This window comes from Myxocyprinus asiaticus, chromosome 17 (assembly GCF_019703515.2).
Source record: "Myxocyprinus asiaticus isolate MX2 ecotype Aquarium Trade chromosome 17, UBuf_Myxa_2, whole genome shotgun sequence".
NCBI classification, from domain to species: domain Eukaryota; kingdom Metazoa; phylum Chordata; class Actinopteri; order Cypriniformes; family Catostomidae; genus Myxocyprinus; species Myxocyprinus asiaticus.
In genome coordinates, this window is record NC_059360.1 from 49,012,933 (window position 1) to 49,037,500 (window position 24,568).

General features: G+C 39.4%; 1 protein-coding gene across 1 annotated transcript in view; it reads left to right on the plus strand.

Moving 5' to 3' along the window:
• Window positions 1-24,568, plus strand: part of LOC127455157 (ryanodine receptor 3-like) — a 201,482-nt gene that overhangs the window by 13,111 nt on the left and 163,803 nt on the right. Inside the window, exons 2-3 of the mRNA XM_051722783.1 lie at window positions 13,094-13,213; window positions 22,944-23,045. Coding sequence (XP_051578743.1) covers window positions 13,094-13,213; window positions 22,944-23,045 — 222 coding nt within the window. The remainder of the gene's footprint in view (window positions 1-13,093; window positions 13,214-22,943; window positions 23,046-24,568) is intronic.

Here is a 24,568-nt window from a genome sequence, read left to right on the forward strand (position 1 = left end):
AGTCTGTGACTAAAACAGTATGCCTGTAATATTCTGTTCATTCATTAACATTAGACACCGTGTGAATTTGTTAGAAAAATAATATTATAATGGACAGAATGTTTAAACTGGTTGCATAAAGTACTTTGTAAAGGCAAAATATGTTGAATTGGCCACTTTAAAGGTGCAGTATGTAACAATTTTCATGTAATATTTGCCCTTTTTTTGCCGATGTGTAAACGGCTTGTAACGCAACTTAAAAAATGAGCCCTTCCCGGACTTCCTAGGTTGCCTATTAAAGCCTGTGGACTGATTTTTATGCGAAGGGAGCGGGTCAGTTTTGCCGGGAAAATCCAAAGGATGTGGCGTTCATGCGCGCTCCCGAGAGCCTTCTACTGAATCCTGTCTGGCTAAGCGGGAACGTGATCGTGGTCGAGCGAAAACTAGAGTGAACATCAGCAGGGCATTTGATTCCTGGAGGGACCTTCGTTCAGTTTTGGGGATCAAAACCGACCCTGAATTGTTGCTCTTCTTATTGGACAGGTAAACTTACATAACTGCAAAGCATGTGAAATATAGTGCCATAAGGATTGATCTGTGTCATTTTAGATAACTTGATCTTGCCTGCTAACGCTGATGAATCTTAACGATCTTCTCTTTATACTAGAAGTCAGGTATACAGGATAAATTTAAGCAAATACGCTGGTTTCTTGATCGTAGTACAACATATGACATCCAAAACATACAATAGTGCAACAGTAAACTGTCTGGTATAGTTCGGTAGTATGTAGCTGTATGTGTGTATCAGTATGCTATGTTAGCTAATAAGTAGTTTTAGTTTAGTCTCAAAGTTTGTAGTAAAACAATCATAACTGTGTAATTTTAATTATGCTACCTCATCTGTCAGCATGATGCCGGTGAATCACGTTCAGTCTTTTTGTACGTTACGTCATTGTTTTGGTCGATGCTCGCTCACGTCCCTATGGCGTGTGTGCACGAGCAACAGGCTGCAGTTCACTTAACGGCCACAGGTGTCACTAATAACAAGTGTTTCTGAATCTTACATACTGCACCTTTCTACCGTCTCTATGACTGATGATTTCATCCGTTTGCGTGTAAGCCTATATGTGCTTTGGTGTGTGCGCGTTTGAACGGTTGTGAACGTGTGTGGCCTTTAAAATGAAGTGACGGTTGAGTGAAAAAGGAGGATGTCGCAAGTTAGAGATTTATTTGATCAAGTTCATATGATGCTGTGTAAATGTTGCCAATTCTTTATTTAACTGAGATTTACAATGGAAACTTTCATATCTTTACTTGGATTTAAAAAAAAAAGAAATTCAAGTAATACCGTGAATACAATACCATGAATTATAAACGTCTGATAACCGTCTCTTTTAAAAACTGTGGTATACTGTGACACCGTTACATCCCTAGATGCATAGCACGAAATTTGGTTGCTAATGCGAGTGATTTCCTCTCATTGTAGTGGAGGGTTGCATATAGAGTAAAAGATCAATCTTGGGATGCATCGGAAAATCTCTATTTTGACCTATCCCTATTCAACAAGATGGGCAAGGAAATTTGGGCAGAGGATTTGTAGTTCCCAGCATGCTTTGTGTGGGACTCAATGCAGAGAATATATATATTTTTTAACAAGATAAGAAAAGGTGGAGACTTAATAGTGTTTTATTTGGTTATTTTGGGATTTAGAAGTGATTCTGTTACGCTGGGTACCATTATGGTGAAGAGTGGAGATTTTGCTTAGATTGAGGACGGGTACACAAACATGCTGTTGCTTTACTCAAGGAGCAATTTCTATTTAGCATTTAGCATCTTAATGGATGCTATTGCAAGTTAAAGGGGTCATGTCATGAGGAATCTAATTTTCCTTGATATTTCGACATATAAGAGGTCTTTCTACAATAAAAAAAAACATACTGTAAATTTCAGAACTCAAAACGTAATCCCCAATGCAATAAAAGCATTTATTGAAACCAAGCTGCAAAAACGCCTCGTTCTCTACTTCTGCGACTTCCCTACATCACTTGGGTACATTAATTCATGACCAATGCTACAGCGAAAAAACATCAACGCCTACTTCACATCATCGCACCCTTGGCCCTGCCCACTGGTGCTTCAGATCGTAAACTGAGAGAGAAGGACAAACAAGGCCTGCTGTGGGCTACTAACTATTCCTGAACACCAAAGAGGTCCCATCTGGGGCAGTGGTGGCTCAACGGTTGAGGCTTTGGGTTACTGACCAGAAGGTCGGGGGTTCAAGCCCCAGCACCACCAAGATGCCACTGTTGGGCCCTTGAGCAAGGCCCCTGATCTTATCTGCTCCAGGGGCATCATATCATGGCTGACCCTGCACTCTGACCTCAGCTTAGCTGGGATAAGTCATGGTGTCAAGTTACAACTCTGAAGAGGAGAATCCACTCTCTGTCATTTAGCTGCTGCCTCTTGTTGTTTTGAGCACAAACGCGTCATGGACGCATTCTTTCACCGTTCTGCGCTATTTTTAATTGTAGTGTAAACGACTCGAGCTTTGCAAAGGAACTGTTATTGAAGGATGGTGCAGTTAAAAACACTTGGACCTGATGCAAAACATTAAGTAAACAGTTCATGAATATTTCAAATGTCATGACTGTTCGATAGTTTATGATGCTGACACCCTGTTTACACCGGGCGCTTCCATTGACGCAACACAATGCAACGGCTTGAGGCTGTCTACACTAGATGTGTCAACACGAACTTTCTAAAACGTTTATTTGTGTTGTTGACAGAAGTAGTCAACAGCACGTGCAGTGCAAAATGGAACGGAACATCTGTTTACAGTCTGCACAACGCGACACGCCGCAACTGACTCTTCCATGGTTGACAGCATCATTGATTATAATGGGCTCAATTGCTTTTGATGTGACTCTTGCATCCGGTGTGGGAGTAAATGGACGGGATTGAGATGAATGTTTTATATATTAGGATGCAATGTGTTGGATGTGCATTATGTGTAACCCCTGAAATGTAGTTTTATAATGTTGTGGAGCTTGTTCATTCTCTTCCCATTGAGTTTCAATATGGCTGTATTTGAGGGGCTCATGATGTTAGCCAATCAGAACAGTGGGTGTTTACATTGAAGTTTTAAGGAGGTGCTTAGACCAAAACAGAGCGTTTCAGACAGAGGGCCAGAGACAGGGTGGAAAATGATCATATATTACTAAATTATGACTGTTTTAATGCAAAAATTGTTACTAACATTATCAGTGGACCTCAGGGAAGATAATACAACTATAAAAAAAGAAAATTTCATGACCCCTTTAAAAGTTAGCTAACTAGCATATTAGTTGTATTTTGGCTTCTCTATATGCAGTGCATAATTGAAAGTAATTTAAACTGACTGAATACTGTTCACAAGACTCTAGACTGTCATTTAAGGGTTAAACTTCTGGTGCACTGAGTCACATGACACAACGATATGATGATGATTTAAATGAAACGCTTCTATGGGCGCAGCGCCAACAAAAGTGCCTCTGGTAAGAAAACTCGTAACTTTTTTTTATTGAAACCTGTTTGATTGTAAAGAGGAGAGTCTTTCGTTTAATTTGATATGCCGCTTTAAAAAATCTGTTTATTTTTCGTGTGTCAGCACCCTGATAAACATGACGTCCACATATGTGGACACTGGCACCACATTTCCTCAAAAGTAGAAAATAGTTATTTTTTATTTTACACAATTAATTAACACAGCAGTCACACTTGGGTCGCAGGAGGTTAAGTCAAGTTTTTGCTATTAAATAAACCTCTATGTTGCACATACTCGACATGGTGCACAATCCAACTTAACAATAAAGGAACATTTATTACTTTTTCACAGAAAAAGAGAATAATTAATGTTAAAGCATTCTTTAATGATTTAAGATCTAATCTAACCATGTTAACTTGGTTATAGTTAAAATGGTGTGATTTGTTCTTTGATACCAAAAGAAGGTATCTTAGAAGGCAGCATAAAGCTGCTACCTACCTTTTGGAACAGACTTCATGACAGGAGTGTGCCAACAATCTCTTAATATACTGCCTAGGTAGGCAGCGCCCTATGTTTGTGAACAGAGCTGTAGTGTTTGTGTCAGATATACTGTAGTCCTGTATGGATGTCTGCATTTATCTTACAGAATTGCAGGTATCTTATCATATTCATGTCTGAAATGTCAAGTTTAGCAATAACAGCATTATAATGAGGTTTAAATTTAATCAATTTCATCACTTTAGCAGTGTATCTAAATCTTTCATATACATTAGACAGCAAAATCACAGATACATGTTTCAAAAGATCCTGATGGTAAAGTATAAATCTAATTTAATCGGAAAGTGCTGTGTGTGTCAATGAATTTACAAGCACACACACACACACACACATACGCACGCACACACACTCACACACACGCATGTATGCACGCACACACACACGCACATGCACGCACGCACACACTCACTCACACGCATGCACACATACACGCACACTCACACACTACACACACCCACGCACACACACACACTACACACACACGCACGCACACACACACACACACATACGCACGCACACACACATCACACATACGCATGCACACACACACACACGCATGCACGCACGCATGCACACATGCACGCACGCACACACTCACTCACACACACACATGCATGCACACACACTCACACACATACACACACGCACACTGGAACTGTAGATGTTTGTGTGTGTTGTAATGAAGTATTGATCGGTTAAATGAAGAAATGTGTTCTAGTATTGTCAGCACTGAACAGAGTGGCTTGATACGCTTGTATGAAGCTCTTTCAATCAAACACACACTGCAAAGAATACTTCTAAAATAATTATTTAATTGGGGACAAGCACTAAAAGTGCATAGGCACCTATTGTATTTGATAGTTTTCTTCTTCTTCTTCTTCATCTTCTTCCACCATTGAAGTCTATGGAAGCCCATAGAACCATACATAGTAAAGTTATGAAATTTGGCAAAACCGTTTTCAAATACCACTTCAACAAATTGATGGCGAACACACCAAAATGGACGTGAGGCTGTATCTTTGCAACGCTTTTGTGTATTGACACGAAACTTGGTAAATCTCATAGCCATAATGACTTGAGGGTACCTGCATTGTTTCGGCACAGCGCCACCTAGTGGTCAGGAGGTATGAAAAATTAGTTATTTTTGTTTATAACTTTTGTATAGTTTAGCCTAAAATCATGAGGCTGGTCTCTTTAGATTCCTTGGGGCAAGACGAGTTGAATTATAGCCAGTTTTCCTATGTTGGCCATTTAGAATTAAGACTTAAAATGCTGTATTTTACAAACGCTTGAATGTATAGTTTTGGTTCCAAGATTTGCATTTTTGTAAACTATTTTAATATCCTGATTTATTGTTGTCTTCGACTGGGATGTTTTCTACCAATTTGAGCTTTTCAGCAGCATGTTTTTTATAGAAATGGACATTTATAAGCAGATTACAAGCAGACCTATTATGATATGATTATTTTACTGATCTAGTGAGATTTCTGTCTGTGAGTCACTTTTAAAATATTTAACACATCTGGAATAGTCCACTGGATCTCTTAGACAAATGTTTATTTTCCACTTACCTTGATCACACATATCAGATGTGTGTAATTATTTTAAATATTTATTTTTAAGATTTTTTTTGCTTTATTTCAGTGCACAGATATTTTAATAATCCGCCTATCCCATAATGCTCCAGCAGCTGATCTCTTCCACTCGTGACATTTAAAGTCTGTTTCCACAGAAACGCAGCGCTCGATGCAGATGTGACTCACAGACTCCTGCAGACACTGTCAGGGGTGCATTAAGCACAGGCTAATATGGGCTGAAGCCCAGATGCCTACAACTCCCATGGGGCCCAGCTCACGGCCATGGGGCCCATTTTCCCCTATCCATGTTCACAGGAGGGGCGTGTTTAAACGCTTTCAGTGGGAGATGCGGTTGTTGACATGGTGACATTGCGCAACTGTTAAAGGCGTCCGTGCAGTGCTTGTGTGTGCTGTGTGTGCTGTGTGTGTCTGTGTGTGTGTCTGTGTGTGTGTCTGTGTGTGTGTCTGTGTGTGTGTGTACAGGTTTTGCTATATTTGTGAGGACCAAGCATTGAGAATCAACCTGTTCTGTGAGGACATTTCTGGTTGTGAGGACCTTTTGGGTGGTCCTCACAAGGGAAATGTCATATTAAATGATGTTTTATTGAAAATGTAAAAATGCAGAAAGTTTTTTGTGAGGGTTAGGTTTAGGGGTAGGGTTAGGGTTAGGGGATAGAATCTATAGTTCGTACAGTATAAAAATCATTATGTCTATGGAGAGTCCTCATAATGATAGCTGCACCAACGTGTGAGTGAGTGAGTGAGTGAGTGAGTGAGTGAGTGAGTGAGTGAGTGAGTGAGTGACTGTGAGTGAGACTGTGAGTGTGACTGTGTGTGTGTGACTGTGTGTGAGTGAGTGAGTGAGTGAGTGTGACTGTGTGTGTGAGTGAGTGAGTGTGACTGTGTGTGTGAGTGAGTGAGTGTGACTGTGTGTGTGAGTGTGAGTGAGTGAGTGAGTGAGTGTGACTGTGTGAGTGAGTGAGTGAGTGAGTGTGACTGTGTGAGTGAGTGAGTGAGTGAGTGAGTGTGACTGTGTGAGTGAGTGAGTGAGTGAGTGTGACTGTGTGAGTGAGTGAGTGAGTGTGACTGTGTGACTGTGTGAGTGTGACTGTGTGAGTGTGACTGTGTGACTGTGTGAGTGTGACTGTGAGTGGTGAGTGAGTGTGACTGTGTGAGTGTGAGTGAGTGAGTGAGTGTGACTGTGTGAGTGTGACTGTGTGAGTGTGAGTGTGTGAGTGTGACTGTGTGAGTGTGTGTGTGTGTGTGAGTGTGTGTGTGTGAGTGAGTGAGTGTGTGTGAGTGTGTGTGAGTGAGTGAGTGAGTGTGACTGTGTGAGTGAGTGAGTGAGTGAGTGTGACTGTGTGAGTGAGTGACTGTGAGTGTGACTGTGTGACTGTGTGAGTGTGACTGTGTGAGTGTGACTGTGTGAGTGAGTGTGACTGTGTGAGTGAGTGAGTGTGACTGTGTGAGTGAGTGAGTGTGACTGTGTGAGTGAGTGAGTGTGACTGTGAGTGAGTGAGTGTGACTGTGTGAGTGAGTGAGTGTGACTGTGTGAGTGAGTGAGTGTGACTGTGTGAGTGTGACTGTGTGAGTGTGACTGTGTGAGTGTGACTGTGTGAGTGTGAGTGAGTGAGTGAGTGTGACTGTGTGTGTGAGTGAGTGAGTGTGACTGTGTGAGTGAGTGAGTGAGTGTGACTGTGTGAGTGAGTGTGAGTGAGTGAGTGAGTGTGACTGTGTGAGTGAGTGTGTGTGAGTGTGACTGTGTGAGTGAGTGTGACTGTGTGTGTGTGACTGTGTGTGTGACTGTGAGTGAGTGAGTGTGTGGGTGTGAGTGAGTGGGTGTGAGTGGGTGTATCTGTGGGTGTGTGTGAGTGAGTGTGAGTGAGTGGGTGTGTGTCTGTGTGTGTGAGAGAGTGAAACAGATGATGTTTGGATCACTCAACATGTTTGACAGACATGTGACAATGATAATCAGTACATAGTTTCAGAATTTATAATGTATCATTTTATTTTAACATGGTTGGCAGTGATTGGATGATGCTGGACATTACTTTAAATCTTGTAGTATGATTTCTGAAATAGATGATTAATTACAGTAGTTCTAAACTAAAATAGGATGTTTAATATGTTGTAAATTATGGCTAATATAGCCTTACTCTCAGTTAATGGTTAATTACTGTCTTATTCATGCTTAATTAGTGCATTAATATAGTTTCGTGAGGTAGTTTCTGATGCCCAGCACTAATTTAGCAGTCGCCTTCATTTGCATTTCAGTGTTTTTGTGTAATTTCAGGACTTATTTTGCATTGCATCAAGCCGTATGTCTCATTTGTTTGTATTTAGGTGTCTGTTAAAGTAGGCATCTCTCTCACGGCGTGCAACAGACTGTTGGCTCAGGAAACGCTGGCACACAGAGACATGAGTCTATGTCGTTTAAATATCTTGCTCTCTCTTTAGATCAGGTCAAATTCTGCGCCAATTCACAGATCAGCTGAAAACTTTTAGATTGATTTTAGTTGTTTATGGAGAGTGAAAATGTCTTTCTATGGTGCTGCAGCAGGTGTAAAGTTCAAGGTGATGTAACTGCGTCTAGCTCCTGAGACTCACAGTTAAAATGCACTTCCTGTTGGAGTTTCTCAGCCTGTCACAGGTTAAATCACAGTGCTTGTTTCTGCTTTGATGTGGTGTCGTCTCGGAAATATCTGTGTTTGCCAAGGTGAATCACTGTCGTAGAGTCTGCAGAAGATCTGATGTACGAGTTCTTCTCCTGGTTTCACTCACCTCTGTCAGCATGTCAGTTTACTGTGCCGATAAATGCAGCCGCAGGCTCCAACACTGGAGTTTTTGCAAGCCACCCAAAAAACCACATCATCAAATTAGCTGAGCAAATAGACAGTTTACAGACAGGAAGAGCAGTAAAGCTTCTTTCAATAAAAGTCCTGCAGCAGTGCAATAATGTACATACTGTTTGTTTTGGGGTGTATTGCAGCTTGCATGTAGTTTCATGCACGTGATACCTGAAGCACATTAATCACATTCATTAAACACCGTAGATTAATTAGCATTTGTTTGTATTTTGTCTGCGGCACAAAGTCATTTTGTTTTATAAATAGTGCCCAGTTGTGTTGTTAATGTTCACTCATGAGCTAAATATTTATATGGATGATGCATTTATTATTGGATTTATTACCAGCTAAACTAATTAACCTTACAGGTTACTGTATAATACAGTTTCAAATGTGTTGTTCAGATAATAACTGCATTCACGTTCATCCTCAGATCGAGCAGATATTAAAAGATACTCAAATTATTGGGAGGATGGTTTATTCTTAAATATTCTACTTGATGCATCAAATCTACAGAAATTAAATAACAGAGAGAATTAATAGGGTGTGTAGTGTATCATATATAATATGGGTGTTTCTTTAACTTCAGGCACTTTGGCACTGTAGATGTCTAGAAAATAAAGTCTCGTTAAAGCATTTTTCACACTCTCGCTAATTGATTTCATTTGCCTACTAACGATGTGCATGTATGTGCATCACAGGAGATTTGTCATTTTTGTGTCAGTTCCAGCACATCTCAAATTCTAAATTGTGTCTAATAGAATTCTGTGCTGAAATTACGCTGATGGAAATGACATTTTTAACATTTCTGTAATAAAAAGACAGAATCATTTGTCTTACTGATTGTATGTATCCTGGAGACACACAGTTATATATTTTCACACTTTTTGCGTAATTTGGCAAAATTACAGCTTGATGGGAAGCCCAATAAAAGTGATAATTCTATTGATATTTCATCTTAAGCATGCTCTTCAGTAACTATGTTTCCATCCAAGGATTTTTTGCGAAAAAGTTTTAGCGCATCAAAATGAAGCTGATGGAAATGCAAATTATCGTTAAAATTTCACAAGTGTCGACATAATATTTTTCTGTTTAACTCTAGTGCATAAACTCTATGTCGATGCTTCAAATGTCACAAAAAACTGGTTTGGAAACACTTTTTGATGAGAAAATTGGCATTAATGCAAAAATGTAGTGACACATGACAGAATTTGCCCCAATCGTTAGTCTGTGTTAATCATGACGACAGTATACATCCTTGAAAGCCAGTTTATTGTATGTGATTATGGATTGATCTTAACGGTATATAGATCCGATCTGCAAATGTGACACTTCCAGGAGTGCCAATTAACCCTATAACCCTAACCCTAACATAAAAACTTCCAGGAGTGCCAATACAAATATCTCGTATCATGCACCGGTTATCAACAAGTGCAAGGAGAACAAATGAATGGCCTTTGTTTGTGATTAATTTAATCGCGGTAGACATCTGTTTATTTACTAAAGTTGCTTTTCCACACCATTCAAAGTAATAGACTGCAGTTACGGAATTAGCCCACAATGCAAAAAACATCATTTCTGTGCACAAAGATGTTTTAAATTAAAACTAAATACACAATACAAGGAGAAACGCTTCAGTGTGCTTTTTTGGAATACTAACATATAGCCCAATTCTATTAAATTATTGTTTAGCTTATTTTTGAAAAAATGCTGGCAAAATTCCCTATATTAAATTAAATAAATTACCAAATGAATAAAGTATTTTTATCAAGACTATAAACTATCAGAACTATTTGTCCAATGAGTTCAACGAGCTTTTGAACATTTAAAAACATTTAAATATTTTAAATCTAACCCTCTTCACCTTGGATCGCATTTACTGAGCTTCTTAAGAAAATGTAAATTGCATTATGACACTAATTAATTTGAGATGATAATCAAGTTCAGTTGATCGTTAAATGTTGCTGGACAAATATGCGGGACATAATGCAGTTGTGATGGCGATGCTTTAGATTAGATGATTGTTCAAAATAGCATATTGAATATCAAGAATGTATCATATATATAAACACTGATATTACACAGCATCAGTGTTTCTTTAATAGCTGTGCACACAGCATATACACATCGATGGATGCTCCTTAAACTAAGACTGAAAGTTTCCCCCACTACATAGTGCAGGTTGCCAGCTTGAACAGGGCCATGACGATTCACTTTCGGGTCGTAACCGGTGGCAACCTGCGATAGACGCAACATCAGGACCAATATTACAGTCCTATCAGAAGGGCAACAGCTCCCTTTTGATGTCAATTCCTCATCTTCTGATTGCATTTATGTGTGAAATTAAAATGACAGTAAGCTGGTTAATTTCAATGAATTGTCTCAATACTCTCCCCATTTTACCAAAACTTCAGAGAAAAAAATTAGGGACATCTGGGAGACGAATTAGCGATAAACACATTTCTGTATGGAAACGGCTTAAGGGCACAAACCTTAAGCGATAAACCAAAACGTATGCGACAAAATGTTTTTTTAGGCATGACATCATTACGCACACCATTTTTATCGATAAAAGGCCATTTGAATGGAGACGGGCAGAAGACGGCAAATTTTGCAAAAAAATGTTTACGCATTTTCACTTTGTCGATAACAAAATAGCGCGAAAAGGGGATGGAAACTAGGCTACTGACACTTTTGTCCACTCGGTTAACAAATACACTAACTTTTGAACAAACTTTATTAGGGCAAAATTGTTTTGTGTTTGAAATCATTTTCACACAATAAATATTGAAATTGTTAATGTTTATTTCACTCTGTGTTTAGACAATCATAGTTTTAAACATGTAATAATTTGTATTTTTATAATGGATTTTCATAGTTTATATTGAAAGTCCTCTGAAGCTAAAACAGTCAAATCTAGACATAAAAGATATTTGAAAGGCACCAAAAATAAATGATGAAGACCTGGTAAAAAGTTTCCAAGTCAGTTTTAATGAGACCTTCTTATAACAAAATCTGTTTTTTTTTTCAATACAAATCAACTCCTGGGACTTGAAATGGCCCGTAGTCAAACCTATATGTGGTCTGTTTGAGGAGGGAAGAAATGTTAGAGTAACTGTATTGTTAGTCTCTTGTTGAGGATTATTATTCTGATCTCGACTGTGAATCACAGGAAATCATTTGTGTTTTTCCTCCATGTCTGAGTCATACTGTACACTTCACTGAGACCTGAGAAAATCACATGAATAATCACATTTCACATCAACTCTGGTGATAATCTCTCTGTCAGTGTTTAAAGGGGTAATTTTGTTAAGAATATGCTGCAAAATGTAAAAAATGGACTCTGCATATTAAGTTGGGATACAAGAAAGTAGCCTATAAAGTTGTTTATTTCACACCGCAATTTTTCACACTCAAATTTAAAAAGGACTAATTGCAAAAAATTTGTCTCATTTTTCAGAAAACCCCCCAAATTAAAAAAAGACTCTAATTATTAATAAATAATATTAAATGTGTTTAAAATCTTATGTTAAACAGAAAGCGCTTTTTTGTTGTTGTTCTAACTTTGTAAACATGTAAAACCTCACTTTGAAAAGTCTCATCTTATTCCATTAGATGGCAGAAAGCATTAGAATTGTTTTTTTCTCCATCACATTCCATCATAATATACAGATCTGAAATGTAGGTGGCGCTCTAATGCATTTTAACTCTCACAGATGTGCTCGTCCATAGACATTCAGTCTAATTTTCAGTTCAAGCACCACCCTCATTGTTTCATTGAATATCTCAGCCTCTGAGTGGACTAGAAGCTCAATCTAAGTGTCATTAGAAAGCTAAGATAGCTGAGATAGAAAGCTGAGAAACCCTTTATGATAATGTGTAACATTTTATCATCAACAGTCGAAAACATATTTTTCTGATGATTTGTTTTGCATTATTTTGCTTCTGGATGGGATATTTTGTTCTGGACATCTAAGATATAACATTGGATTATTCAGCCAAGAAAGCTCACAGTCAAGTAAAAATGGCTCATTTTTAAGAGAACTTCCTAATGCAAAAGCAGATATAAAATTTGTAGCTATTTGGGGCTTAGAGCAGCAGTTATCGGAGCATAAAGAGACATATGTATTTGATGACTTACAGAAATCATGTTTCACTTTGTGATTCTTTTGAAAATCTTTCAAACGGTGGTACAAGGGCAATAAAACAAACTATACAGTCACATTCCTGAGAATGAGAGCTTTCATTTGATATATGATTTGTCCATTTAGGTGCTATGCGAAACACTTTTTTCATATTATTATTTCTACCCCATTACCTCTAGGGGGCGCTAATTTGCGATGCGAATGTTTTCAGGCCTTATTTTATTATTTTAAGTAACATAAAAGCAGAGTGAAAACTTCAGATTCTAAGCGTTCAAATGATACCTCATATGCTTGATTTATGTATACGGAGACTTTAACGTTTTAAGCGGAAACTTTTTTCACGATACAGGACCCCCCCTTTGGACCCGCCGGCGGGTCAATACTTCAAAATGTAGTTACAGGAAATATTCAGTGTGCATATGAGAGTATGTTTTGTGATCAGTATATGATGTTTGTGTTTGTCAGGATGATGAGGTGGTCCTGCAGTGTGTTGCCTGCATTCAGAAAGAGAACCGTAAATTCTGTCTGAGCGCTGAGGGTTTGGGGAACCGACTTTGTTACCTGGAGCCCACGTCAGAAGCCAAGGTGAGTCAAACTATAAAACACACACACACTATTCCTGTCTGGTGTTTATTGTGTAAATGTGGCTGTTCGGTGAGTCTTGCAGCAACAATAATTGTTGATAAATCTCTTGAAGTGTTTTAATAACACCTGTACACTTGAGTTCTGTGGATCTGTGTGTGTTTCTGATACAAAACAAACATCCATCATCCTAGAGAATGTGACTCTGGATTGTTTTATGTACATCTGTCTGTTTTGCCTCTAATTCACTGTAGTGTCAAATATAGCCCGAGAACGAGTGAGAAAGAATTAGTGTTTTAGGAATAAGTCTTCATACTCTTGTGGTTGTTTTGTTGCTTTCATCTGGTCATGTCTCTGTCTCATTGGACAACGGCGACTCGACGGCTGTGACAACAGGATGTGATGTAATTAGGTGAGACAGGGTGATGTATTGCTTTCTCTCGCTGCAGGTCTGTCTTCATTATGGGGTTTCTATTCATATGAGAAACACCAGAGTTCATCAGGGAGAGAGAGACGTAATGATCTGCTTTCACACCTCATGGGCTTGAAGCACTTTAACAGACTCACACCTGCTACTGGAACTTACATTTGTTAATGATTTTTCACCTAAAACACAAGAGATGCATCTGAGGGGTTTAATATATCATCACCATCTATGATCATATTAGAATCCAAATAAACAAGAGGCATCGAGCAATGAGCAATGATTATGTAACCTACTCTAAGTACAAAAACTAGAGGTGGAAATGAGTTTGTCAAGAGCTGCTTGCAGTTCTTATTTATGCAGAAACAAAGAATAAGCCTAGAATTCTGACATACTGTTAAAGTCAACATAAAACACTGTTTGCAAAATAGGGCTGCAACCAGGGGCATTTCTAGGACTTGAGGAGGTTTTGGGGGGGGGGGGGGGTCATGTAGCAATATAATTGCGTAGCCTACATTTTAAAATGACATTCGGGGCTACAGTCAAAACATTCGGGGCTGAAGCCCCGGAAAAATGACCTGGCGACGTCGATGGCTGCAACTAACGATTACTTGGATAATTGACTAATCTAACGATTATTAGAACGATTATTCGACTATTCGGGCGATTATTGTAACGATTAATCATTAGCTCTTAACCGATTATTCAGCTTGTGCCCTGACTTAAAAGATTGTATTAAACGGGCATACTAACAATTAAGAGGACAAAATCATCTTTTAAAAATCTCTCTAAATGACATTCACTGAATTATAGGGGAAAAAATACTTTTTATTATGTTTAATTCAGTAAAAATTTCACTACAAAAAAATCCGATTTTTGTCTTTTTTTCCATTTAAAATTTTCTAAAAATCCTTAAAACAAGATACATTTACTTGAGAAGTAACATATAAGATATTTAGACTTGCTTTAAGAGAATATATCTTAAATATAAGTGTATTTTTTCACATGGTTATACTTCTGCGAGTGCAGTAAAGACAAAATATACTTCTATTCAAGATCTATTTTCTAAAAGCAAGTTTAAATATCTTATATGCTGCTTCTCAGGTGAATGCATCTTTTTTTACAAATGTAAAATTTGTGTCAACAATTTTTTATTGTCGACGTTGTCGATAACGTCGACTAATCGTTTCAGCCCTATTGCAAAATAACACGCACTTCTGGGTTATTCCAAGTCAAATCAACCAAATTTCAGAAACTTTTCATTTTGTTAATACTTTTTCTGAAGAAAGTTAAACATAAATGATGATGAAAGCCAAAGGATTAAATGCCATGGATGAATATTTACAGAGTAATCCATTATTTTGTAGAGGGGGGTCAAAGTGACAATTTCCGCCTATGAATTTGTAGCAAAACTACAGGTCAAATAAATATCCTTAGAAAGGTGTCAGCATCATTATTTTATTTTTACACAGAGATCGGTAGATCTATTACTAAAATCAGTTGACTTCAGCACTTATTGTTGCATTATATGCCAATGGTGTGAGTCCAAAAATGGGAAAAAACACTTTTTTGTGTTGTTTTTCCAAAGTTGGCATGCATATAACTCCAGAAGTATTAAAGATATCTTAATATCCTTTTAGATTCTGGTTCAAAGCAAACTTTCCTTCTTGTGTCTTCATTTTAAATGTCCTATAAGGTTAAATCCCAGAGATATGGGGCTCTCAATGTGGCTCAATCCATAAATTGTTCAATTTTACCCATTTTCAATGGTCGAAAAATCCAATGTGGATCTCATGGTATGAAGCTAGTTTTTCTTGTCCAACAAAACAAAGATCTGAAGTACACATATTGTTAAAACTAGAAATGTACCTTTATTTATTCACATAAAATCAATAATGTCAATGTTTTTTTTTCCCTGTACTTGAAAAATCAACTTTTTCTTAATGGTTATGGGCCTTTGGTCTTATTTGCATGAAATTTGGTATGTATCATCTCGTGACAATTTTGTTTTTGTTTTTGTTTTTAGACCGTTTTGTTCTTCAGTCAAAGATCAAGAGGGTGATTATGGGCTGCACCCAAAAAATTTATTCACTCATATATTATGAATAATCACATTTATTTTGGTCAAGACCATCTGTAGTCGATACGTACCAAATTGTTTGCAAATCTGATGATCCATGATCCATGGCATTTAATATTTTGGATTTACACCTGTAAAAAAAATGGTCAAAAACAAAATTTTGAGCCAATGACCTCAGGTTGAGTTGATGATGACCCTTCTGTAATAGGACGTATTTAAAAAAAAAAAAAACAGAATTGATTTCAACCATGGTGAACTGAATTGATGGTGTAAAGTGTTTCTATATGACAGGTGCTTGATGACGTCAACTGAAAAGGAAAGCCATTTCAGAGGTAACATTTTGATGAAAGAGAATAACATGCACTTATGAATCATTTAAAACAAGACCAGGAAAATGTATTAATGAGGTAAATAGTCAGTTTTGATTTCATGTTGACTTTAAGCTCTTTCAGTGTGCTGTCCAGAAGAATCTAGCTTGTTTTCCGGAGCTGTTTTTGGTCTTTAAAATGTCATTGATTTGAAAAGACGCTAGTAATTAAAGTGAGAGTGTTTTGTGATTTTGTCTGTCTGCAATCTTTCCGTCTTTATCTGATTGTTCTATTTAAAGACTTGAGCTGTAAGACAACAACACAGGTGACCTTAAAACAGTTCTAATCCTCGATGTGCTTCTATCCTCCATCATCCACCACTCTCTGTTTTCTCCCAGGTCCTGTACCTCCCATAAGGTCTCTTGGTTTAGAATAGTTGAGGGCAGGGGGCCTGGGTAGCTCAGCAAGTATTGACGCTGACTATCACCCCTGGTGTCGCGAGTTCGAATCCAGGGTGTGCTGAGTGACTCCAGCCAGGTCTCCTAAGCAACCAAATTGGACCGGTTGCTAGGGAGGGTAGAGTCACATGGGGTAAGCACCTTGTGGTCGCTATAATTTGGTTCTCACTCTCGGTGGGGCGTGTGGTAAGTTGTGCGTGGATCGTGGAGAGTAGCATGAGCCTCCACATGCTGTGAGTCTCCGCGGTGTCATGCACAATGAGCCACGTGATAAGAAGCACAGATTGACGGTCTCAGAAGCGGAGGCAACTGAGACTTGTCCTTCACCACCCAGATTGAGGTGAGTAACAGCGCCACCACGAGGACCTACTAAGTAGTGGGAACTGGGCATTCCAAATTGGGAGAAAAGGGAAATAGTTGAGGGCAGCGATAACCTGATGTGTGTTTCTCCGTTCAGTCGTTTTGCACTAGCAAAAAGTACCATGTTTTTTTGGAAGGTACCATCGTTATACCATGCTATTCTTTGAAGTACTTGGAATATCATATAAATGCCATGTCATGAATATGGTAATCATTCTGTCCCATGGTACTACCATCTGATAAGAGTCTGTGGACGTACTGCTGTCTGCACTCAAGACTGATGAACACTATCATGTATTTTCACTCTGTATGTAATTAAAGAGTGAAGAGTTATGAGGTAAGATGATGTGGTAAACGGAGGGCAGAGTAAATCTCTATTAAAATGGACTTATGAATCTTGTGAGAGTGAGTTATGAAGAGCAAGACACCAGTATGTGCCAACTGCTTCCAAAACACCATTTCTCACACTGCAGTCTACATTCATATACACTTTAAAGAGAACACTACGAATGCAGTGGCAAGAAACAGTATGAGAACTCTTTGGAATTAGCTGGTTTTCTGCATTAATTGGTCATAAATTGTGATCTCATCTTTATCAAAGTCACAAGTATAGACAAAGACAATGCAGTATATTCGTTAAATATCGATCTCTCTTCACACATTCTTGAGGTATATATCCAAGGTACATATCCAGGGTATATCCAATGCCCTACAAGACATTTAAAAATGTCTTGTAGGGCACTGTGTATCCCTCTCCAATAGTCTTTGATAACGGGGCAATCCCAGAAGATATGGTAGTGGTTTGCATTTTGGTTTCCACAGTTTCTCCAGCAAACAGGAATGTTACTAACATAATGGGAATCCTGAAAGGTAGTAATAAAATACCTTGTCAGGTTTTTCCAACCAAACTCCCTCCATTTCTGTGAACTGGTGCACTTCCATTGATACCTCCATATTGCTATCCATTCTTCCTCAGATATAATCATCCCTTCTTCTTTTTCCCGTTTTGTTTTAATGTAAGAGGTCAAATGTGATTTAAGATTTAACAGACCTTTATATATGCATGAAATTATTCTACTATCAATATCTGAGTTATATGCTTTTCTAATATATATATATGTACTCGCCTCGGTCAGTTTTTTACCTTCACATTAACATAATGTCGCATCTGCAGTTATCAGTAAAAGTCTTGTTTTTCTAGTGAGTGTTTCTCTTTAAGCGTTTCAAAACTGGGCAGTGTGCCTTTCATTATATTGCATAGAACTGTTATTCCTTTAGCTGTCCAAACCTTAAATCTAGTATCCAATTTATTCAGTGTAAAATCTGAGTCATATGCACACCATTTAAGAAGTACAATAGCTCTCTCTAGTTTATATTCTTTTATAATATTTTTCCATACTTCAAGATTTCCATTTCACCCATGGGTTATCAATAGTATGACTTTGTAAGTTATTATCCACCAAGATGGCCTGTATGGGGATGGAGGGTATTTTCTCTTCAATGTTTTTCCCATTGAGCCTCATATGATGGGTTGCACCAGCATATCATAGCTCTTCATCTGTGCCACAAAATAATAATCTCTAAGAGAAGGTAAGCCCCATCCCCCCTTTTCTTTGGCTAATTGTAAGGTTTTGAGATGAACCCTAGGTCTTTTACCCTGCCATATATATCTTGATAACTGTGACGAGGAGGAGGGCGGGGCCGGGCTGTGACCACACATGCACGGCCCCCAGTTGGGCTAATCAGCCGGGGAGACACACGACAGTTCGGGAGAGAGAGAGAGCCACATGCAGCTGCCATGTGTGTGTTTGTGTTCTGTGTGTCTTTTTAAGTTCTTATTAAATATTATTTTGACTGTTCAGCCGGTTCCCGCCACCTCCTTTCCCAACCTTAACCATGTTACATTGGTGCCGAAGCCCGGGAAGGAGGAGGGATGCGCTGTCGTGGAGTCCTCGCCACTGCCATCCACCCAAAGGAGCAGCCACGGCCATCCGCCGGGGGACAGAGGAGTTGCTGCCGACCGCCTGGACCTGGAGGAACGGCCGCCATCCACAAGTGGAGGAGGGGCTCACTGCCGGCCGCCTGGAGTGGTGGAGCCACTGCCAGGCGAGGAGGAGTTCCCTACCAGTGTTCCCTAGGGGCATTCCATCCGCCAGGGGTCGGAGGACTGGCTCCGGTCCACCCGGGGAGGAGTGGCTGTCGTCTGCCAGAGGGTGGAGGAGTGAACGAGTACAAGGCGATGGCATGTCTGGGAAACCGACAAGCAAGTTTTTTTTTCTCTCTCTCTCTCTCTCTCTCTCTCTCTCACTGTTGCTCCACCTTGCCCCCTTTCCTCTTTTTTGTTTTTGTTTTGTTTTTCCCTCCCCTCATCCCCCTCCCCAGCCCTAGAGAGGTGGGGAAAAGCCTGCCGGCAGGCGTTTTTTTATATATAGGCAAATGGTTGCATAGTGATAGTTTTGCAAGGTCTTTTGGCATATTGATGCCCAGGTATTTAAAGGACTCTGTTTGCCATGCTAAGGGGTATCTGCTTTCAGTTTCTCTTGGTGGGCGATAGTTATATGAAAGTAATTGAGTTTTACCTATGTTAATATTGTATCCTGACAATTGACCGTATTGTTTAAATGATTGCATCAGTTTAGGTAAAGAATAAGTTGGTTGGCCTAGATAGATCACAACGTTGTCTGTGTAACAGACCAGTTTATGCTCTGTCCCTTTAATATTAATTCCCGTGGTATCCTCATTTTGTCTAATACATTGAGCTAGTGGCTCCAGATATAATGCGAAGAATAGCGGTAACCATGCACAACCCTGTCTCGAGACCCTTTCTAGAGTAACACTATTTGATAAATATCCATTGATTTTAATCCTGGCAGTGGGATTGTCATATAGTGCCTATATAGTTTTAATAAATGTGTCCAAATCTGTGTAAAACTCTGTAAAGAAAAATCCAGTTAACCGAATCAAATGCCTTTTCAGCATCCACGCTTATCTCTACTATTGCTTTGATTAAATTTTTTGGTATGTGATCCATGATGTGTAGTGTCCTTCGTATATTATCTTGTGTTTGTCGTTGTTGTATAAAACCTGTCTGATCATTATGTATCAGCTTGGGTAGGAACTCTTCTAATCGTTTGGCCATGGTAGAGGTAAATAATTTATAATCTACATTGAGAACAGAACAGGGAACATTCCATTTTGTCCTTGCCCTCTTCTGGTATAGCTGAGATTATCGCCTCCTTCCAGCTGGGTGGCGTTTGTGCTTTTAAAAAAAATCCAATTCAGTGTGGGGAGTATGACAGGAGTTAGCTCATTTTTAAATTCCTTATACCACTCTGCCGTATAACCATCTGATCCTGGTGACTTGCTTAACTTAAGCCTACTAATAGCAGTTTTCACCTTCAGTTATGTCAGCGGTCATTCTTCTATTTTGTTCTTGGTTTAAAGAGGGTAGCTCTAGGGAGTTCAGGTAGGTGTCAATTTGGGTTATACTTCCCCCTGGAACTTTAGAGTATAGAGTTTTATAAAACACTTTGAAAGCTTCCTGAGTTTCACTTAGCTTATTTTTATCACTTTTGTTCTTGTTCTTTCTGCTGTTCTCTTTTTCAGTTTCCACGCCAGTATTTACATAGATTTAGATCCACTTTCATAATATCTCTGTTTCTTGGTTTCTTGTGTAGCTAAACTATTAATTTGTCAGGCAGAGTAATAAGTGTAGTCCCTTCTGTTAGGGAAAAGGTCTCTTCATATGTCAGTTGGACCAAAATCCTCAAAAAGTGTGTTAAAGGGGCCTGGGTAGCTCAGCAAGTATTGAGGCTGACTACCACCCTGGAGTCGCAAGTTCGAATCCAGGGTGTGCTGAGTGACTCTAGCCAGGTCTCCTAAGCAACCAAATGGCCCGGTTGCTAGGGAGGGTAGGGTCACATAGGGTCACATCTTCTCTTGCTCTTCTACTGTCCCCTGCTGTCTCGGTCCTCTCACCATTTCCCAGGTGGAGTGGGATAGCTGTCATAACACTGACGGGCAGTCCTCTGTCCTTCATGTGTGCAGTTGCTTCCTCCACTGACTGGTACAGCTGAGTCCCGTCCTTATATAACACTCGTAGTTTAGCAGGGAACGGAGTCTGGAAGTGGATCTGTCTCTGCTTTAATACTCGCTTCACTTCAGAGTATTCCTTGTGCTCCTGCAGGACTGCTGACGGATAATCTTGATAAAAGTATATTAGTCTCTTGTTCAAAAACACCGTCTTCTTTCCCTAGGCATTGCGCAGAATCTCTTCTTTGGTTTGGCAGTTGAATTTGATTATTAATGACCATGGCTTGTCTTTCCTGTCTCCGGAGGGTTTCAGGGCGAGCGCCCGGTGTGCTCTCTTGAAATCAAGCTCCGTAGTCAGGGGAATCTCCAGCGTATCCTGTAGTAACTTTTCCACAAACTGCACCATTGACGTCCTCTCCGCTCCTTCGGGAACATTATATAACCTTATGTTCTCCCGACGGGATCTCCCTTCTTGGTTGAGTAGTTTGGTTCATCACTTTTATCATCTTGCTCAACACCTGTTCCACATTTTGAATGCGATCTTCCTCCTTTTCAATTCGCATCTCTGCCTCCGCTATCTTTTGATTAATGTTGGGGATCTCAGAGATAATATGGGTTAGTTGTTGTTTTGTGTATTTGCAAAAATCCTGTATCTCCTCCAAAACTTTTGTTAAACTTGCTGCATCGTTTAGTTGAGGGTTAGCATTAACTTGGCCATCTTGTGCCTGTGTAGGAGAGCTGTTCACTGTGTTTTCTTCGTTTGCAGGTTCTTCAGTGGTGCTTTTTTGCTTCCATCCCTTCTTCCCATTCGTGCCCCACTTACCAGACCAAATATTATCTGGAAATTTTGTATTTGACAGTTTAATGGGGCGAAGTAAGTGTTTTTTTTTTTGGAGGAGCTGTTATTTTAGGCTGCCATTCAGGGTGATTACTTCACCAGAACCTGGATGGCCACTTCTAGAGAGAGTACCCATAGTACTAAATCATCTTCATTTATAGACAATTTGTCTGACTGTGGACAGATGAATATCTAAGCTCTTCGAGATAACTTTGTAACCCTTTCCAGCTTTATGCAATGCAACAATTCTCGATCGTAGGTCTCTGAGATCTCTTTTTCGTGAGGCATGGTCCACATCAGCAGATGCTTCTTGTGAATAGCAAACTCAAAATGTTTGAGTGCTTTTTACAAGTCAAAGTATCTCTAACCCACACCTACAATCTCGCTTCATTAATTGGATGCCAGGTTTGCCAACTCCTGACTCTAATTAGCTTTTGTGGACGTCATTAGCCTATGGGTTCACTTACTTTTTCCACAGCTCTGAAGGTTCACATACGTTTTCTTGCCACTGTACAACTAACTGCTCACAACACTGTACAGTTACAGTGTCAGAGATCAACACTTTCATCAGTAATACTCCATCTACAACTTTTCCATATTTGTTAAAAATACCGAAACTTTCGCGACTTCAGTCTCATTAATGGTTCCTAAATGTGCATTTTTCTACTAATGCGGACGGAATGTCTTACTAAAATACTCTAACGGTGTTTCCTTTAGCGCAATTCTGAATCTACAGTGCGAGAAAGTAGATCATGTTGTCCATGATGATCCTGGCCTGCTGTAGAAAACTTTCTGAGAGTTTTTCAGGAATGAGGGCAGTTTGTTTTTAAGTGTACTTTATTTATCTGTGTCTCATCATTGCTCTCATACTGTCAGCGGGCGACTCTGGCCTCTTTGGCTCTTCCCAAAACTCACATCGGCCCTCACCTCTCAACACACACACACACACACAGCCTCAATTACACACAAACACCTCATATTCTCAATTCAGGGCAGTTTCCGATTGCTAATGAACTCTAGTATATAGACCTGAACACGATTGTATCTGGAAAAATTACAAATGCCAAATTATTAAGGAGAAAACATGGGTTTATTTGAGGGAAACGTCTTGCATGCTGATGGAGCTGACGCCAGTGCTTTCCAGAACCAAAGTTTTGAGCCATGCATAGAAGAACACAAAGTTTGAGGTTTCAGATCGTATTCATTGATGAGATTCTCTCTCTTTTTCCTCAGTATGTTCCTCCAGATCTGTGTATCTGTAGTTTTGTGCTGGAGCAGTCGCTGTCTGTGCGTGCGCTACAGGAGATGCTCGCCAAAACCGGACAAAACAACGACGTAAGTACAAAAACATGCTAAACTAAGAGCATTATGATTTGAACACATCAGAATTGTTTCAGAATGAGTGTGTTTTATGATGTTGTCTTCATTAATATTGTCCTGCTATTATGTTTTTAACGTAAACATTGATATTGTGAAATGTAAGTTTTCTCTTTAAGTAGTGGTGCAGTTTGAACTGTTCAAACCATTCAAACCGACTGACTCTTTTTCTCTAAAGTCTGAATGTAGACGTGTATTTGGTGATAAATGTAGCTGTTAGATTGAGCGCACACATCCAATCAGTTCTGTGCAGGAAGTCAACGGTTTCTCTGAGGCGGAGATTCAGTCGCTGGTCCGTCTGATGTGAAATAAGGTCACAAGTCAGAGCTTTAATTTTCAGAGGGGTCATTTGATTGAACACGTCTCACTGCTTTTAATCACTCTCTTGGTTAGCCTGTTAATGACCTGTGTATTACTCACTGTACATTGGTAAAGGTATACTAGTGTCACTAAAACTAGTCTTAAATGCCACCCATATTATTATGCGAGTTGATAAGTTGTCATTTAGAAGACAAATCACTTGTTCAGTTCTTCTGTAGTAACTGTGTTCAGTGTCTTCATCACTTCTTTATTGTTTCTTCTTCTCGAACACTCAAATGGACACGCTGATCTCCCGTTTATTGTGTTTAAACCTACAACCTTTGTAACTAGCCCAGATCTTTAACCACTAAGCCAGACCCGCATCTTAAGTCAGTTGACGTCGCTTTATAATCGAGCTTTATTTAGCAGCAGATACTTTTATTTTTACTGCATCTCATTTGAAGCTCCAGGGTTTTTGTTTAAAGGTATCTGAAGGTCAGATGATGCTGCTTTTACTTCATGTTGATTATAAAGAGGCGACTCATTGTCACGTATGAAGCTGATGATTTTAGGCAGCTCTGATCTTTGGATCAGCCTCAGTTTTGGTCTCCTCTAGAGTTCTGTGGCTGGAGGTGTCTGTCTGTCTGTCTGCCTGCCTTTCTCTCTGTCTCTCTATCTGTCTGTCTGTCTCTCTATTTGTCTGTCTGTCTGTCTCTCTGACTCTCTGTCTGTCTATCTGTCTCTTTATCTGTCTGTCTGTCTATCTGTCTTTCTCTCTGTCTGTCTGTCTGTCTTTCTCTCTGTCTGTATGTCTGTCTGCCTGTCTTTCTCTCTGTCTGTCTGTCTATCTGTCTGTCTGCCTGCCTTTCTCTCTGTCTATCTGTCTGTCTGTCTATCTGTCTGTCTGTCTATCTATCTGTCTGTCTGTCTTTCTCTCTGACTGTCTGTCTGTCTATCTGTCTCTCTATCTGTCTGTCTGTCTATCTGTCTGTCTGTCTGTCTTTCTCTCTGACTGTCTGTCTCTCTACCTGTCTCTCTATCTGTCTGTCTGTCTGTCTTTCTCTCTGTCTGTATGTCTGTCTGCCTGTCTTTCTCTCTGTCTGTCTGTCTGTCTGTGTATCTGTCTGTCTGTCTGCCTGTCTTTCTCTCTGTCTGTATGTCTGTCAGTCTTTCTCTCTGTC